This window comes from Pipistrellus hanaki (genome assembly GCF_964339955.1).
Source record: "Pipistrellus hanaki genome assembly, chromosome: 5".
Lineage (NCBI taxonomy): Eukaryota > Metazoa > Chordata > Mammalia > Chiroptera > Vespertilionidae > Pipistrellus > Pipistrellus hanaki.
The window spans coordinates 69,035,529-69,053,129 of NC_140507.1; the positions used below are offsets into that span (position 1 = coordinate 69,035,529).

Consider the following 17,601-nt stretch of genomic DNA (forward strand, 5'->3'; position numbering starts at 1 on the left):
ATATTTACATAATATTTACAAAAGTACTTTACCACACAAATCTTCTTAATTACAAAGTAGAAAAGAATAACTTATTGAGGGGAAGCCTGGCAGACATCACCTTCATCAGAAGGAAAACATCAGTGAACAAACAAAATGAAATTATACCCCTGATGGGATGCAGTAATACAGAATCACTTCTATAATGCTCCTGCCAAAGACACATGGCCTGAATCTAATTATGAAGAAACATCTGATTAAACCAAACTGAGGAACATGCTACAGAATAACTTGCCTGACATCCTCAAGTGTTAGAGTAACAAAATCAAGTAAATATAGCAGCGTCCAGACTGAGACATAACAACTAAATGAAACACGTAATTCTGAACTGGGTCCTGTAAGTCATTCTTGAAACAGCTGATGGGACTTGAAGGAGGTCTGAGGATTAGACATCAGTAATGTATCAGTGTTACATTCCTGACTTGGATGGCTGTATTACGGGAATGTAAGAAAATGTCCTAACTTGTAGGAAATATGCACTAAAGTATTCAAAGGTTTGAGTTTCACAATTTACTCTTAAATGCCTGAGGGAGGGGAGGAATGTTCTTTGTACCAAACTTTTGACTTTTCTAGAAGTTTGTGATTATTTTTCATAATAAAAATTAAAATTTAATGTAAAACATTCTATAATGATCTCTGGAGAAATGTCAAAATACATAAATATCCTGATCTGATGGAAAAACTAATTGTTTAAAACAAACATTTTTATTTAAAATGAGACACAACTGTATTCACCACTGATGAGGCCAACCTAGTTCAGCAATGTTTTACTGAGGGCCTCCTGCATGGACAGGCCACATTCTACAGCTACAAAGAGCAGTGGACACCTGAGACTACAAAAATATGAACACACTGCCCCCGTCCTCTAAAATCCTACCTAGCAAAACTGCCTTAGGCGTATATAAATACGCTATTTCAAAACCACATGCATGTAGAAAACCCTGGGAATGCAGAAAATCCTGGGAATGCTGAAAGAAGGGGATTAGTTAGCCCTGACCAGGGGAGTCAGAAAGCCTTCCAGGAGGGGCTAACAACCGCGCTGAGTAAGAGTTAACTGAGCTAACAAGCAGAGGGCCAGGGAAGCAATATGCAGTAGTTTCCAAACACGTTAAAAGAAGCAGAACTCTTATTTTGTAATGTTTTACTTAAAACCCAAATTTATAAGATTAAAAGCAGTAGTCCTGGATGAAGTCGAGATGAGACCTGCTCTCACAGCTTCCCTATGCTATTCTCCTCAGAAGCTCCTAACAAACTCTAAGGAATTCTGTAGTTTTGTTGAATGCTGCTTAAAAGTTACTGATAAAGTAGAAAAAGCAATGACTTTGGAATCTGCCAGAGAGGTGTAGGTCTGAATCTTTCCTCTGCCTCTTGCTGTGCATTTTCCTTCAGAAAATGAAGACAGTATTACCTGTCCCTCAAAACTGTTTTGAGGATTAAATTAGAAAACATACCAGCACAGTGGCTGGTATGTAACAGGTAGGCAACATTTGGTAGCTATAGTTGTAATTAAAAGTGACCCTACTAAGAATAATAACATGGTGTTCTAAGCAAAACAAGTAAACAAAAACCCTTAAATACAAATTCAAAATGGATCATTGACCTAAATGTAAAATGCAAAACTGTAAAACTTCTTGAAGATAACTAGGTGACCTTCAGTTTTACCATGTGTTTTTACATACAACATCAAAAGCACAATCCATGAAAGAAAAACTGGTAAGTTGAACTACATTAAAATTTGAAAGTTCAGCTCTGAGAAACTGTTAAGAGAATGTAAAGACAAGCCGCAGAGTAGAAGAAAACATTTTTTAAACACCTTTCTGATAAGAGATGTGTACCTTCAGTATACAAGGAACTCTTACAACATCACAAAAAAAAACAAAAAACAAATAGCCCATTTAAGAATAGGGCAAAAGATCTGAACAGACACCCCAACAAAGAAGACATGCAGAAAGCAAATAAGTATATAAAAAGATATTCAACATCAGGTGGCATTTAGGAATTGCAAATTGAAACAAGCACCACGGCTCACACTTATTAGAATGCCCAAATCCCAAACAGACTGCTGGCAGGCGTGTGGATCAACAGAAGTCTTGTTCACTGCTGATGAAAAATGCAAAATGGTCCAGCTACTTTGGAAGACAGTTTGACAGTTTCTTACAAAGCTAAACATAGTCTTATCACATGATTCAATAATCATAAATGAATTGAAAACTTCTGAGTACACAAAAACCTTCACACAAATATTTACAGCTTTGTTCACAATTGCCAAAAACTGAAAGCAACCAAGATGCCCTTCAATAGGGTGAATGGATAAATAAACTGTGGTACATCCAGTGGAATATTATTCAGCACGAAAAACAAATGAACTATCAAGCCACTGTAAAGACATAACCTTATATGCATCTTGCTAAATGAAAGAAGCCAATCTGAAAAGGCTACAGACTAATTCCAACTACATGACATTCTGGAAAAGGCAAAGGGATGGAGACAGTAAATAGATCAGTGGTTGCCAGAGGTCTGGAGCAGAGGAAAGGATGAACAGGGGAGTTTTAAGGCAGTGAAACTGTTCTATATGATCCTGCTAATGGTGCATACATGACATTACGCGTTTGGTAAAACCTACTGTACAACAGTATGAGGGACCCTAATGTAAAAACTGTGAGCTTCAGTTAATAGTAGTGTAACAATACCAGTTCATGGATTGTAACAAATGCTCCAAACAAATGCCAGGTATTTGTAATAGGGCAATCTGGGGAGAAAGGGAATTATATGAAAACTCTGTGTACTTTCTGCTCAATTTCTCTGTAACCTGAAGATGGCTCTGTAAAACACACACACACACACACACACACACACACACACACACACACACACAAGCAAAGAACCACCAGAGTAACAGCAGAAATAAAAGCATGGAGGTCAGGATGCAGAGCACATAGAAATCAGCTGTGTACTTCTGATATTTTAAACAGATTACTCTGGTGACATTGCAGAATACATCTGGTGGAGGCAAAACAAAGTAGGCAGGTTAAGAAATGACTGAAATAATCTAAACAAGAAATAAAACATTCCTATTGCTGGCATATTTCATGTAGAAGCTTTGGGGTTTAATTAGCCATTAGCCATAAATGTAATATAATCCAGAATATACAGCCACCAACAAGTCAATGCAAGTTTCAATTACTAGAAATATATTGTAATATCCTCACCAAATAACAGATTGAATTTCTTTTTTTGTTAATCCTCACCTGAGGATATTTTTCCACTGATTTTTAGAGAGAGTGGAAGGGATGGGAGAGACTGAGAAACCTCAATTTGTTGCCTTCGGCACCTGGGGCCAAGAATTGAGCCTGCCTGCAATGAAGGTACGTGCCCTTCACTGGAATCGAACCCATGACCCTTCAGTCCTCAGGCCAATGCTCTATCCACTGAGCCAAACCAGGCAGGGCCAGACTGAATTTCTTGGATCACATCAGGAACAAAGAATTCAATTTGGGTACCATATTTTAAGAGGGTCCTATTTCTCCCACCCATCCTTTCTATCTTAGAGCTCCTACCCTAACTCAGGCTTTTAACACTTCATACCTAGGTAAAGTCAAGAGCATCTTAAGATTTTGTGTGTGTGTGTGTGTGTGTGTGTGTGTGATTGTTTTTGTCTCCAAACTACCCTACATCTTGTATCCAAAGTAATTTTCTGAAATTTTATTTTGTTCATATCATTCCCTTTCTCAAAAACCTTAAGCAGTAGTTTCCTGTTGTCCAGTTTCTTTGTGGGACATTTAAGAACTTTTACAAGCTGATCCCAAACTAACTTTGCAATCCAATGTCCTGAGGCTTCCCCAAAGGAATGATCAATTCCAGGCAGTCTGGTTCCCTGCTCACACTTCCAACATCTCTCTCTCTCTCTCTGCGCCTCAGTTCCCTATGACCTTGTTCCCATTACGTTTGAGCCTGCTGTCTTCTGCTTATATGAGCATCCTTTATGTCAAGCAAGCTCCATACATTCTTTAATATATTTTTACTAATTTCAGAGAGAGAGAGAGAGAGAGAGAAACATCAGTGATGAGAGGGAATCATTGATTGGCTGCCTCTTGCAAGCCCCTTACTGGGGATCGAGCCTGCAACCCTGGCATATGCCCTTGACTTGAAATAGAACCCGGGATCCTTTTGTGTGCAGGCTGACGCTCTATCAACTGAGCCAAACCAGCTAGAGCTAAGCTCCACACTTTCTACTTGGCTTTCCTAGTTCCTTTTACTGCAAGGATGTCTCTGTCTCCTGGACTCCCCCTGCATTCCCTACTGTGTCAATCTCTTTAGTCACCATGAATAGAATGACTCTGCATCATTAATTACCTTTTAAAACTACCTTTTGTAAATATCAATTATTTTGCGAGCCATAAGCTTAATATAGCCAATAATATATATGATACTGTGAAAATCGCCAAGCCTCAAGCTATACTTTTAAAGACACCAAAACATCATTTACTCTTTTAAGTAAAACAAATTCTTTCCCTTTCTAGGCCCTCCTAGCATTCTGTACTCATGGTCCACTCCGCATATATCATAATACACAGATATATTAGTCTAAATTCCCCATCTCTACCTCACTACCTGGACGTTACAGGGAGGCAGGAATTTATGCCGGGACAGATACACAATCAGTGTTACATGAATTGAAGTACTCACCCCACTGGCAGTTCTGATGGGTTTTGCCTTTAACTTAGGGACCAAAACCTTTCGATACTGAGGTGGGACTGCGGCGATGATATCCACCAGGCGAGGCTGTGCTGAGAGGCCATATTTGGCAGCTGTCTTGGTTTTCAACCTGAAAGTAAAACATCGAGTATTATCAAGATCACAGCATTTCAAAGACAAGCTACCAAAAGAAATGACCTGTAAATAATATCATCAACTCCTCCTCTGCCCTTTCATCAGTTGACAACAGTGGCTTTGACAACTGTAAATATGGGGCCCAGGACAGTGACACCATGTAGGTCTCATTCAAAACGGTGCTCCAGCTTCAAAGGATTCTACCTTTTCTCAGCCTCGGCACTGCTGCATTTGGAATCAGGTTAATTCTGTCGTGGGGTGTTTAGCAACATCATTAGCCTCTACTCACTAGCACTCCTTTTCCTGTTTTAACAACCAAAAACGTCTCCAGATATTGCCAGATGTCTATTGGGAGGAGCAAGGGGAATCAAGCCTGGTTGCAAACCACTGTTTTAGATCAACAAACAAAAAACAAAACAAAAGCTAAACAAAGTATTTTAAAACTTTTTCTAATACAAAGTATTGTATACATAATCAAAACAGAACATAAAACATATATACTTTTACAATTATGTAAAGGCAACCACTTGCGTAACCACTCGTCAAGAAATAGAATATGATCAACTTTAGAATACCCGTTTGCCCCTTCCTGATTATAACCCTACTAGAGGCCCGGTGCATTAAATTCATGCACTCGGGGTGAGGGGTAGGCCCCTCAGCCCAGCCCGTGCCCTCTTGCACCCGGGAGCTCTTGGAGGATGTCAGACTGCCGGCTTAGGCCCGCTCCCCACAGGGAGTGGGCTTTGGCGAGCAGGCCTAAGCTGTCAGTCAGACATCCTTAGCTGCGGAGACGGGAGAGATCCTGCCACCACCACTGCGCTCACCGGCCATGAGCCCAGCTTCTGGCTAAGTGGCACTCCCCCTATGGAATGCACTGACCACCAGGGGCAGCTCCTGTGTTGAGCATCTGCCTCCTGGTGGGTCAATGCATGTCATAGCGATCTGTCATTCCACTGTTTGGTTGATTTGCATATTAGCCTTTTATTATATAGGATTCTCACCCCCAGGAGTAACTTTATCCCAACTAATAATTCCTTACACTTCTCTATAATTGTAACAACTTTTCTTTTCCTGACTGTTAGCCAAACCTTAACTTCTAATTTTTAACCCACCTAAAAATATTGAGATGTTTGCATCATTTTCTACAAATGCTAACTGAGTGTGTAGTATGTCCAAAGACTACAGAAGTACTTGGTATATCGGGAGGTATAAAGTATAGTCATTTCATGCTCTATGTTTGCAGATAGGCATGAACAAAAAATAAATGTGTGTGATAAAAACAACAAGTACTTGCAGCATTCAAGAGAGTAACTCAATGTGTGCTGGGGAGATATTCATAGAAAATGGGCCCAGAAAAAAGAACAGACTTCAGACATGCAGTGAAAACATAGAGATGACACTGAGAGCAAATAGGATGGCTTATGTAAAGGCGCAAGAACAAATATACACATATTTTAAGAAATATGGGCAGACCAACTTGACAGAAAGCAAAAGATTGTCAATGTAAAGGTGCAGAAATTTAAAAAGCTGGAAAAGTGGGTTGAAGCCAGACTGAGTAGCCTTACATAATGGGCTGAGGAATCTGCATGTAACTCCATAAGCAACTGGGGACACGCTCAAGTTCCTGCACCGGGAAACGACATGATAAAAGCTGAGGCCCTAATTGGACCTAAGGAAAATGATTCAAAGATAACATTAGTTTCAAGCTCAGGTGAAGGTAATCAAAGACAACATCTGAGTAGGAACTGATTTTAATGAGAAGCTAGCTTTAGCTTTAGATTTCTAAATAAAAGAGTGACAAAAATTTATAGTAAGTAGAAATGCTCACTAAAAAGAGTTGTATAACCAATGGACACAAAACTCTGGGGAGGGAGGGTATGTACGGGAGGGGGGGCATTGGTATATGTACAAAAATAATAATTTAATAAAAAAATATATTAAAAAAAAAAGAGTTGTATAATTGGTAGTATAGGCAACGACAGGGGAAAAAAAAAAAAAAAAACGCAAAAAAAACTGCCAAAGACATGGTAGAAAAAAAGATTAAAATGTAATGTCATGCCCTGGCTGGTGTGGCTCAGTTGTTTAGAGCAGTGTCCCATACACTGAAAGATTAAGGTTTTGAGTCTCATTCAGGGTACATAGCTAGGTTGTGGGTTCAGTCCCTGGTTGGGGCTCATGCAAGAGGCAACCTTTTTCTTTCTCTCTCTCTCTCTCTCAAGTCAGTAAACATATCCTCAGGTGAGGATCATAGATAGGTTAAATTTTTTTTTAATTTTTTAAATTTTTTTTTAAAAATATATTTTATTGATTTTGTACAGAGAGGAAGGGAGATAGAGAGTTAGAAACATCGATGAGAGAGAGTCATCGATCAGCTGCCTCTTGCACACCCCCTACTGGGGATATGCCCACAACCAAGGTACATGCCCTTGACCGGAATCGAACCCGGGACCTTTCAGTCCCCAAGCCAACGCTCTATCCATTGAGCCAAACCGGTTTCGGCAGATAGGTTAAATAAATAGTCTTCATAGTCAAAAAAGAATAGTTATTCCTTTAGCGAATGTTTATTAAATAAGCACAATGTTCCAAGGAAGGGGTAAAACACTACAGTATCTCAACTAACAGAGAATAGGGTCTTAAGAAAGGTCATGCATATGGTGAGACAGAAGACGTATTTCCACATCCCAGCTCTGCCAATCACAGTCATTTATTTTTAGACAAATTATTTAACCTTTCTGTCTCAGATTACCCATCTATCAAATGACAATGATATAAGTACCTACCTCACACAGTTTCTGAGAGGATCAACAGACCTAATATATACAATGCACTACTAACACTGACTGGGACACAGTAAGTGCCCAATAAATATTAGAAGTTATTAGTATTATTAGGCTATGGGTCAATTTTGCCACGAGTGGCTGGGCGGGGCAGAAAAGCTCAATTCTCAAGTAGAAAATAAAGCATGAGATAGGAAACAAGTAGAATTTGATCATTTCATAAGAGACCTATTACCTAAATATAAGACTGCCTTCTTTTTTATAGATCCACTTACTTATTTAGATCGATGTCTTTCCCCTGTTCGTGGGCTTCAATTAGTTGTTTAATAACATCTCCTATGGTCAGCATCATTAGCTCAGCAGGGCTGAGGTCTCCTGGAAAGATAAATTTAACGATGTAAAAAAAAATCATATTATTCAGTAAAGATGTTTTTATGTAGTATCCATTTTCCTTCCAAAATTATTCCAACCATGCCAAATAAATAGTTCAAGTTCACAAAACACTGAACCTCTGTTTACAAGATGATCGTATTTTTGATATCTTTATTTTAAAAGAAACCTGGCTTCTTATATGGGAAGAGTTTGCTTTAGAAGCTCATACACCACGAGAATGATAGCGACACCTGGAGAAAGAACCTAACTGCACAGGAAAGGACCAAAGTAATTAAAGTAGCTTCCCCTTATCTCCAGATTTATAATTCCACTTACATGTCTTATTTCACCTGATTCTCAGAACACAGTGAGACAGAACAGGAATATTTCCCCATGACAATGCTATCAAGGGATGAAGTTGAAACTCAAACCTAGTATCTTGCAGAAAGGAGTATGTACTTTGTAACAGAGAAGTCCTGGGTCTATACTGGATCTTAATGCATCTTTGAGATATAATCTGTCCGCCATCATGACCCTTTCATGGCAGCTAGGCTTCCCTTCTCGTCTAAAAGGCAATAGCGGAAGCTGACACGTTTTTACACGACCCCCATCCCTGCAATTACAGTTGACCAGCACCTACCCACGTCAGGCCACTGTGAGCTCTTCCCCTCAAGGCAAAAAAACACGATCTCTCCAATGATAAAAACCATGAGATTTCAGGTTGGGAGCTGTTAGCAACCATGCTTCCTGTTCACTCAGAAAGCTGGTATTCGAGGATAATCAAGTCCCCAGGAAGAAGCACAGAGAGAAAGCCTGGCAGTTACAGAGCCCTTCCATTTACTTTATCTCCTCTGAAGCCTCACAATACCGTAAGGTGAGTATCGTTGTCCCACTTTACAGATGTGAAAAATTAAGGCAAGTTAAGATGCCACTGTAAATGGCAGAGTTAACTCAAATCCGGGTCTTTTCGCAACAACTTCCAAGTTTTTTCCACTGTACCAAGCTGCCTCTAATTTAATGGGGCAAGGCTAACAGGAACAAAACCATCTGCAAGGGTTGAAAAAGTCCACCTAACATCAAAGGCTAAATGCTTTCCAAACCTTGTAACTCGGAACTTCGGAGTTCTAGAAAGGCACCTCACTGACCGTGTAACAGAGGGAGGGCTGGTGGTGGAGGTACAGGAGGTACAGGAAGGGGGAGAGGATGGGAAGGGGCCTCTTTCTCCATTTCAGTCAAAGCAGCTCAGCTTTCCCCTGTTTAATATTAATTTTCTGCAAAAGAATTTGGAGGAAGAAGGAGGATTCAGGTGATAAACATGGATAAAGATTGGAAACCCATCTGTATAGCCCTTGAGTGTATCAAGAATTAGCTGGAGAAGTAAATTAGTAAGAAAAGGCTTTGAGGCGGAAAAGGCACAGGTGTTTTTAATGGAAGAGCAGGACATGGACAAGCAAAACAGATGGCAATCCTCAAGGAACAATGTTAGGAAGAGGAATTACCTATCCTGGCATGAAGGAGCCCTGTCTAACCAGAATACAGGCTTTCTGATAGAGAAAGATGTACCCTAATAGATCATAGGATGCATTGGCTGCTAGGCAAAGGCATTTAAATGGAGTGCAATAGATAGTGGAGAATTACATAATCTCAAGTTTGGGAGTAAAAATATGAAAGTAGACTTTAAAGCAACTAAATTTACAGAAGAAAATGAGGATACAAAAAGTTATTCAGCCGGTGAAAATATACAAAATCTGGGTAATATGGGGTGAGTGGAGGTAGGCTAGAAAGGGGGAAAGGGGAATATATGTAATACTTTCAACATTAAAGATTTTTTTTAAAATCTGGGTACTAAGTAAAAGGCTCTTAAAAAGCAACATTGTAAAACACACACACACACACACACACACACACACACCATACACACACACAACACCCTCAAGATTTAGAGTAAAAATCTTGGATGATAGCCTCCCTCTGGAGCTCTCAACCCCTACTGGCTGTGTGATAATGAGAAGATCAATAACTTCTAAGCTCCATTTCCTTACCTGCAAAACTGGGATAACACATACACATCTCACAAGACCAGTGTGAGGATTAACTGAAATAATGTCTACAAAAGCCAAAGTACTATTCAAATTAGCTATTGATTAAGGCGAGTTAAGAGGATGGTCGCGGAATGGTAAGGAATAGAGGCAATTTCTAAGAGCTAACAGGGTTTGGCAATAGATGAAGTTAAAAGTGTAAAGTTGCCCGTCTTGACAGATTAAGGGACAACTTAGAGGAAGAAGATGGCTAATTTGGGGCATGTACTAGGAGAGTTGGATGCCACAGACAACTGAAAGTAAGTTGGACACTTGTTGCTTCAAAAAACTGCAGTTGATGTCAAGAAGCATAATAGCTAAAAACTGGTTTTTTGAAAGTGTTTTTGGGGTACATAGAGACAGTCTGACCAACCAGTCCCACTTCCTAAGAATAATTTTGGGCTAGAAAAGTTATTTAACTCTTTGAATCTCAGCTTCACTTGGGTGGTTGAAATGGGAGCGGTTATCAACTTCAAAATGATTAGCAAAACCTCAATAAAAGGTAGTTACTATTATCATAAAACCTGCGGGGAAATACTTGAAATCTGATTTCATCCAGGTGAGAAACTAACGATGGAACTGCCCCTTGCTAACTCGCGGGGTAATAACACACGTGGACATCACTGTCCCACAGAGTCCAAGAATTAATTAGGGATTGTTTTTAACTTACGGATTGAAAAAGAAATCGAAAAGAAAAATAAAAGGGGGGGGGGGGGGAACACCACACACACAACACGTGCAACGTGTCCTTAAAAGCCCTCAACAATGAAAGAATCCGAGAACGAGTTACTAACGACTTAGAGAATATACCTTGAAATAAAGTTTTTTCTGCCATTTATGCAAAAGCCACCACCTGACTGCCAAGGAGGAAGAGAGGGGCGGTGGGCTGGTTTGAGAGAAAGCACAATAGGTAAAAGGAAAAGGGCGGGGTCTGGAGCCACCGAAAGACTGACCCCAGGTGGGAGGGCTGCAGGGTCGGGCAGCGGATTCCCGCGGGGAGACCCTGGGCCCAGCATCCGACCGCGAAGGCGTTCGCCCCCTCCCCGCCACCTTCACACCCCCTCCCCGCCGTCCGCACCTTTCCGCTTCTGCCTCATCTCTCCGCCGTCGCAGCCGCAGCCTCCGCGGATAAGGTGGCTCCCCGCTCGGCCCTCGGGGAAAGTTGACAGCCGCAAAGCAACCCCACCTGTTGTAAAACGAAAGTCAATGTGTCGTAAAGCTGTTCCCAGGCGGCGGTGCGCGGCGCGCCAAGGCCGGCCCCGCCCATCGCGGAGCAGCCTAAGGGAGCCCAAGAGGCGGGGAAAGCTTCAGCCCTGATGCTGGGGCATAAAAAGCTGGATTTGGGAAAAGCAAACCAAAACCAAAAAATAATGATAACAAATCAATAAAATCTGGACTTGGGTGGTGCAGAGATAGGACAAAGCTCGTGCACAGAGGTTGCGCCGGGAAGCCTAACCGAGAAGGGTGTGGATGTAGGTGGTCTCTAAATAAGGGTAGGGAGGCTGGGCAGGCACAGAGCATTGATAACCATCATGAAAACTATGGAGGTGCCTGCAGAAAATGCACGCGTGCATTTTTTGTAGAGTTTGAGATACCGTTTTTCTGAAACCCATCCATGATCTACTTTATACATGAACCAGAATGGAAGAACCTCTCTCATTGACATACAGATAGTGAAGTATGGTAGCAACCACACTTAGGTTAAAAAAGACAAACTGCTGTTTGAATTTTAACCCTGCTATTCTGGCTTCAGCACTCGCTTACTTGCTTAAACAATAGTGTAGTTGCCTCAGCTTCCAGATTGAGACCTGGAGGCTAAGGCAATTTTCCTGTGCTTGTGGACCAGGACCACAGGAGATTGATGTCCACTGACTCAGTAGCTTCAGGAGTAGAAACTATAGATAACCTTTAGAGATTAACCGCTCAGCTCTGCTTCTGTACTATCTGCTATTGCAAGATAGGGCCACATTCCTATGTCCAGCAGGATGTGACTGGGAACGACCCTGTTGGCTGTTCTCAGCCTTTAGAATTTAGAACAAATGAAAATTTTTGTGGTTAAGACCTTTAAAAGGACTGCCTACACCTGAAACAGTGCAGTCATGAGTGTGGCCACCTGTGTGTGGTGCTCTTGCGGCCATCCTGGCAGTTCAATAAATCCTTGCTGCTTTTTGGTGGTCTTATTTTGAACCCAGGGTTTGACCCCACAACAATAGGAACATGTGCTATTTCCAGTTCCTTCCCACCAGAATTGAGGTAACCCCCCCTTGTCACATTTTGTGACTCCCCATCAGGCCAATTCAGTAGTATATTTATCTGTCCTTATTGTCATCTCAGTACCAACGGACATAGTTAGCTTCCTTGAGAAGTCTTTCATGGTAGGACCCCCTCCCCTCTGCTCTCTTGGTATTTCTTTCTTTCTTTCTTTCTTTCTTTCTTTCTTTCTTTCTCCCCCCCCCTCCTCAATCTCTTTGGTGAACTTGTCTACCTCACCTCAAAATATTGGCGCACCAGTGCCAGGGGCCACTTCTTAGCCTTCTCTTTCATCAATTGATCCCTAGAGCACCATAGCTTAAAATACCATCTACTTCCAGAAGCTGGAAGTCTAGTCCCAGGTTCTTCCCTGTTTGACATTGTCTAAAATGCATCTCAAAACTAACATGTCTGAAACAGAATTCTATTTTACCCCAAATCTGCTTTCTCTATGCTTCTTTATGAGGACTTATAAGAACTTTAATATCATAATTTGTGTTTCCACATGTGTATTTCTGCAGTTTGCACTCTGAGGCTGCTTACAGAGCACGACTCTGCTCCTTGGACTTGGAAACTGCCTGCAGAAAGAACAGTCCATGCTGTTTGACTTCTGTTGATGAGTAACCCAAATGCTTTTGTTCTAGAAGCCTGAGGGGAACTAGGATGTTAATAAATGCCTAATCATGGGCTACCCACTGTACTTTTTTTAAAAGTATATTTTTATTGATATCAGAGAGGGAGGAAGATGATGAGAAAGAGTAATTGATTGGATTGCCTCCTGCATACCCCACACTGAGCCTGCAACCTGGGCATGTGCCCTGACTGGGAATGGAATGGAACTGTGACCTCCTGGTTCATAAGTTAACACTCAATCACTGGGCCATGCTGGCTGGGCAGTTATCCACTGTTCTTGTAGCACAGCCCCACTTGCTGACCATTGAGTAAGCTGATGGTTAAAAAATCCAGTTGTCCCCACCAATCAGAAAATGAATAATGGAAGTTTGTTGCCTTGTTTCCCCTAGTAACCTGTCTCTTTGATCATTAGCTCTTTTCAACTTTTCCCTTTAAAATCCTAAACTTATCCCCTCCATTTAATAACATGTCTTCAGTTCAAACCAGGGGTCACATCCCTGACTTGAAAATCATGTATGAATAAAACCCTTTTAAATTTCTTTTGGAATTATCATGGGCCCAATATGGCATCACTTTTGCTAAAGCCCATGACCCCAAACCAAGATTTAATGCCTGACCTAATTGCTGCTTCAACGTTTCCTATTAATATAATCTTAATCAACTAGTCTGGAATATTCTTGTCAAGCACTAGTAAGGAAATCTCCATCCCCCATAGAAAGAAGAGGCAATCTGTATAATAGAAACCTTGCCAGCTTTACATTCCAGAATGAAAATTAAAAACAGCCCTGGCCAAGTCATTCAATTGGTTGGAGCATCTTTCTGATCTGCCAATGTTGCTGGTCTGACCCCTGGTCAGGACACAGACAAGAATCAACCAATGGATGCATAAATAAGTAAACAACAAATCCATGTTTCTCTCTCTCTCTCTCTCTCTCTCTCTCTCTCTCTCTCTCTCTCTCTCTCTCTCCAATAAATAATAATTAAAACGCAAAAACAACCTTGCCATTACCTTCCCCCCAACTGTAGAGGTTCTGGTCTAAAAATATTTTTTTGTTAATAGCCATCTGGCCCTACCCTTCTTTTTATAAAAACCTTCCATTTTGTACAACTCATGTGAGAGCCCTTCTAATTGCTAGGTGAGAAGCTCCTTGATTCATGAATCACTTAATAAAACAATTAGATAAAATGTACTTGGTTGAATTTTGTTTTTTAACATAATCTACCACATCACTCTTTTATTTCACACAGGAGAAAGAGGGAGGTGGGTAGTATGGCTGTAAATTTTAAATAGGGGTTAGGGTAAGCCTTATCGAGACTGTGATATTTGAGCTAATATTTGATATGCAGATATCCAGGGGGAGAGTTTCAGGTAGAAGGAACATTTAGCACTGAAGTCCTACAGTAAGAGGGTTTCTGGTGTGTTCCTTTAAAGGAAGGTATGATAATAACCATCTAGCTGATCTCTAAGGTTCTACCGTACCCTTTCACCACAGTCTATTCTCAACACAGCAAATAGATATTTTAAATTATAAATCATATCATATCTCTGCTGAAAACTCTCCAATCGTTCCTCATGTCACCTGAGTAAAAGCCAAAGGCTTCACAATGGCATACAAGGCCTTACACAAGCTGCATTTGCCCACCCCACCCCATCCCATCACCTTCTCTGACCTCTATTGAACAGACTCAGGAAGTCTGAGGTTTTTCTGTAAATAAGTGATAAAAATTTATTCAAGGGTCTTAAAGTTTGCAAACTAGAAACACAGCTAGGCAAAACAACATAAACAAACAAACCAACAAACAAGAAGAAAAAAAATCCAAAGAAAAGTTATAGCAAAAAGTGCATTGTTTAGTATTATTGGTCCTTCAATCTTAGCCCAGGATCGGTCTAGGACAGTTACAAGTAGACACCAGGTAGTCAGGATGGTGGATGCCAGGTGGTCTGGAAGATAGGTGCCAGGAGATCTGGATAATGGGTGTCAGGTGGATATATACACAGAATTTCAGTAGAACAATCAGATGGCCTGCACACATGAGTCCTGCAGGGGGTAATTAGAAGGTTACCAAGAGGTCTGGATGTATATCTAGGCATTGATGCAAGACTAAAAGGTTAAAAAAAGGTTAAATTCCCAGGGTAGTTAAAACAAGAGTGGAGTCTTTCCTCATGCCTCAACCTTCATAATGTGAATAATGAAGGCACATACAAAGTTCACCCAACGAATGCATAAATAAGTAGATCAATGAATCTCTCTCTCTCTCTCTCTCTTTCTCTCTTCTCTCTCCTCTCCCTCCCTCTCTCTCCTTGCTCTTTCCTTCTCTAAAATAAAATTTTAAATTGTGCGTGTTTGTTAAAATGGGATACTAATACCAAGTTTGTATGCCTATGGGAATAATTTAATGCAGAGTGAAAATTTGATAAATTAAGAGGAAAGAGGAAAACACTCTCCCTAGTCCTGCAGTTGGAGAAATGGGATGCACTCTGGTGCATGAGAGAAGGAATTAGCATGTGGATAGTTAAATCTATTAACAGACTGGAAGGTAGAGCACATGAGTGCAGATTTTCATAAGTGGCTGGGTGTGATGGTGTGATTCTCTCTCATCACTGACGTGGATGTTCTCTTTCAATTATATCTCTATTTCTAGGATGCAAGGAAAATTCAGCCTGGTAGTTCCCCAGGCTTGTAACAGACCTAGCACCCAGGTGTCTAATAGCAGGTATCAAGGAACAACAAAAAGAACCTAGGGAGCTTTAAAAATGATCAAAATTAATTTTGGTAACGAGGTACCTGTAGAAGCAAGAAACAGCCAGTAGAGGGAGAGCTAAGCACATGTCACATGAATATATGCAAAGATGTGATTTTGCCCAGAGATAAGAAGATCAACACTAACCATCATATTCACATTGATTTTTCTTTGTTTTGAACTTTATATTGGTACTAGGGGCCCAGTGCACGAATTCATGCACCTTGAAAGGAATTATGGGCTGCAAGGCTGTGGCGGGCATAGAGATAGGGTGGGTCTCAGCCCATCCTCCATGCCCCTGCCTGGCCTCTCCCACTGCTACCCTCTAGTCATTCCCCGCCCCCCAGTCCCCTGTCTGCCTGCAGCCCTGTTCCTGCCCCTACCACTGCTCCCATGTGCTGATGGTGCCAGCCCCAATTGCACCTGCTGACAGCAGGGAGCGATTGGGGCCAGCAACAGCAGTGGGTGTGAATGGTGCCTGCACTGTCAGTCGGTACGAGTGGCAGTTGCTGCCCCAGTCGCCCCTCAGGAGCAGGGGGTGGTGGGGAAGCCCTCAGGGGCGATTGGGGCTGGCAGCTGTGGCTGATACCTGCTGATAGCGCCAGCAGTGGGTGTGAGCAGGGCTAGTGCCAGAGCAGGTACGAGCACTTGGTGGGACCATGAAGGAGTGTAGGAGGAAAGAATTTTCAGCAACCACCAGAGGCTCACCCCAATGACAGTGACGGTCGCCCTGCCTTGGTCTGGTGCCCCTGCTCACCTGCTCCACCATCTCATCATGGCCAATGCCTACCATGTTCCATGCTCTGCTGTCTGCTGCCAATGCCAGCCATGTTCCACATGTGCCCCCTAGTGGTCAGCACACATCATAGCTACTGGTTGTTCAATTGTTCGGTTGTTCCACTGTTCAGTCTATTTGCATATTAGGGTTTTATATAGAGATTTCTATGGTTTTTTTTTTTATGGATGAGACACACCATCTTGCCAAAAGCCCAAAACAATTTTGCAGACCACAGTCTAAATATTTAGCTTTCATTCCTTTTGACCTCTTTGTCTTCTGAATTCTCACTTTGGACTAAAAACATACCTACAGTTACTGAGGGTTATTCTAGTAATGATTGAGTTTGCCTTTAAAGGTTGAAGTTGAAGTTTAAAAAAAACAGCACAGACTTGTCCAGCCAACATGGCTCAGTGGTTGAGCATCAATCTATGAACCAGAGAGTTGTGGTTCAATTCCTGTTCAGGGTACATACCCGGGTTTCGAGCTCAATCCCCAGTATGGGGTGTGCAGGAGGTGGCTGATCAATGGCCTTCTCTCATCACTGATGTTTCTATCTCTCTCCCTTTCTCTTCCTCTCTGAAATCAATAAAAATATAAAAAATAAATAAGCAAACAAGCATAGCCTTTTCCCTGTATCTAATGTGATTGTTTGGATGGCCACACACAGAAAAGTGGAATAGGTTCTTCTTTCTTCTCTCTGGACATCATTTTAAATATAAGTGTAAAATTTAAATTCCAGATGGAAGCATTTAACACTGTATGATTAATTTCTACAATCAATCCAATGTTGTTGGTTCTTGGTGAATTTTAAGATTTTGTAGCAAGAATCAGTTTATCTTCACCACCTCATATCACCCATCTCTCCCTGTTGTCTTGTGTTTGGGGGAGTATAAACCAGTGCTATTTCTCTTTTGGGACTGGGGTATTTACTCGAGTAAGTCATATCCATCTAGATAACTTTCACCCTCAAAAAAAGGAGGCTGCAGGTGGACACTGCGGTATATTTTAAAAGGAAAATAACTAATACCCATCTGCTAAAAGGAATAGGGGAGAGAGAAAGTAAGCCCCCCAATTCGCATAAAATTAAATTTAAATGAAATAA

At 41.3% G+C, this 17,601-nt stretch overlaps 1 protein-coding gene across 1 annotated transcript in view; it reads right to left on the reverse strand.

The window, feature by feature from the left end:
- Nucleotides 1-17,601, reverse strand: part of ELP3 (elongator acetyltransferase complex subunit 3) — a gene marked incomplete at its 5' end in the record, with an annotated part of 89,567 nt that overhangs the window by 70,080 nt on the left and 1,886 nt on the right. Inside the window, 3 exons of the mRNA XM_084885337.1 lie at nt 4,726-4,864; nt 7,922-8,021; nt 11,175-11,374. Of these exons, the coding sequence (XP_084741463.1) occupies nt 4,726-4,864; nt 7,922-8,021; nt 11,175-11,374 (439 nt within the window). The remainder of the gene's footprint in view (nt 1-4,725; nt 4,865-7,921; nt 8,022-11,174; nt 11,375-17,601) is intronic.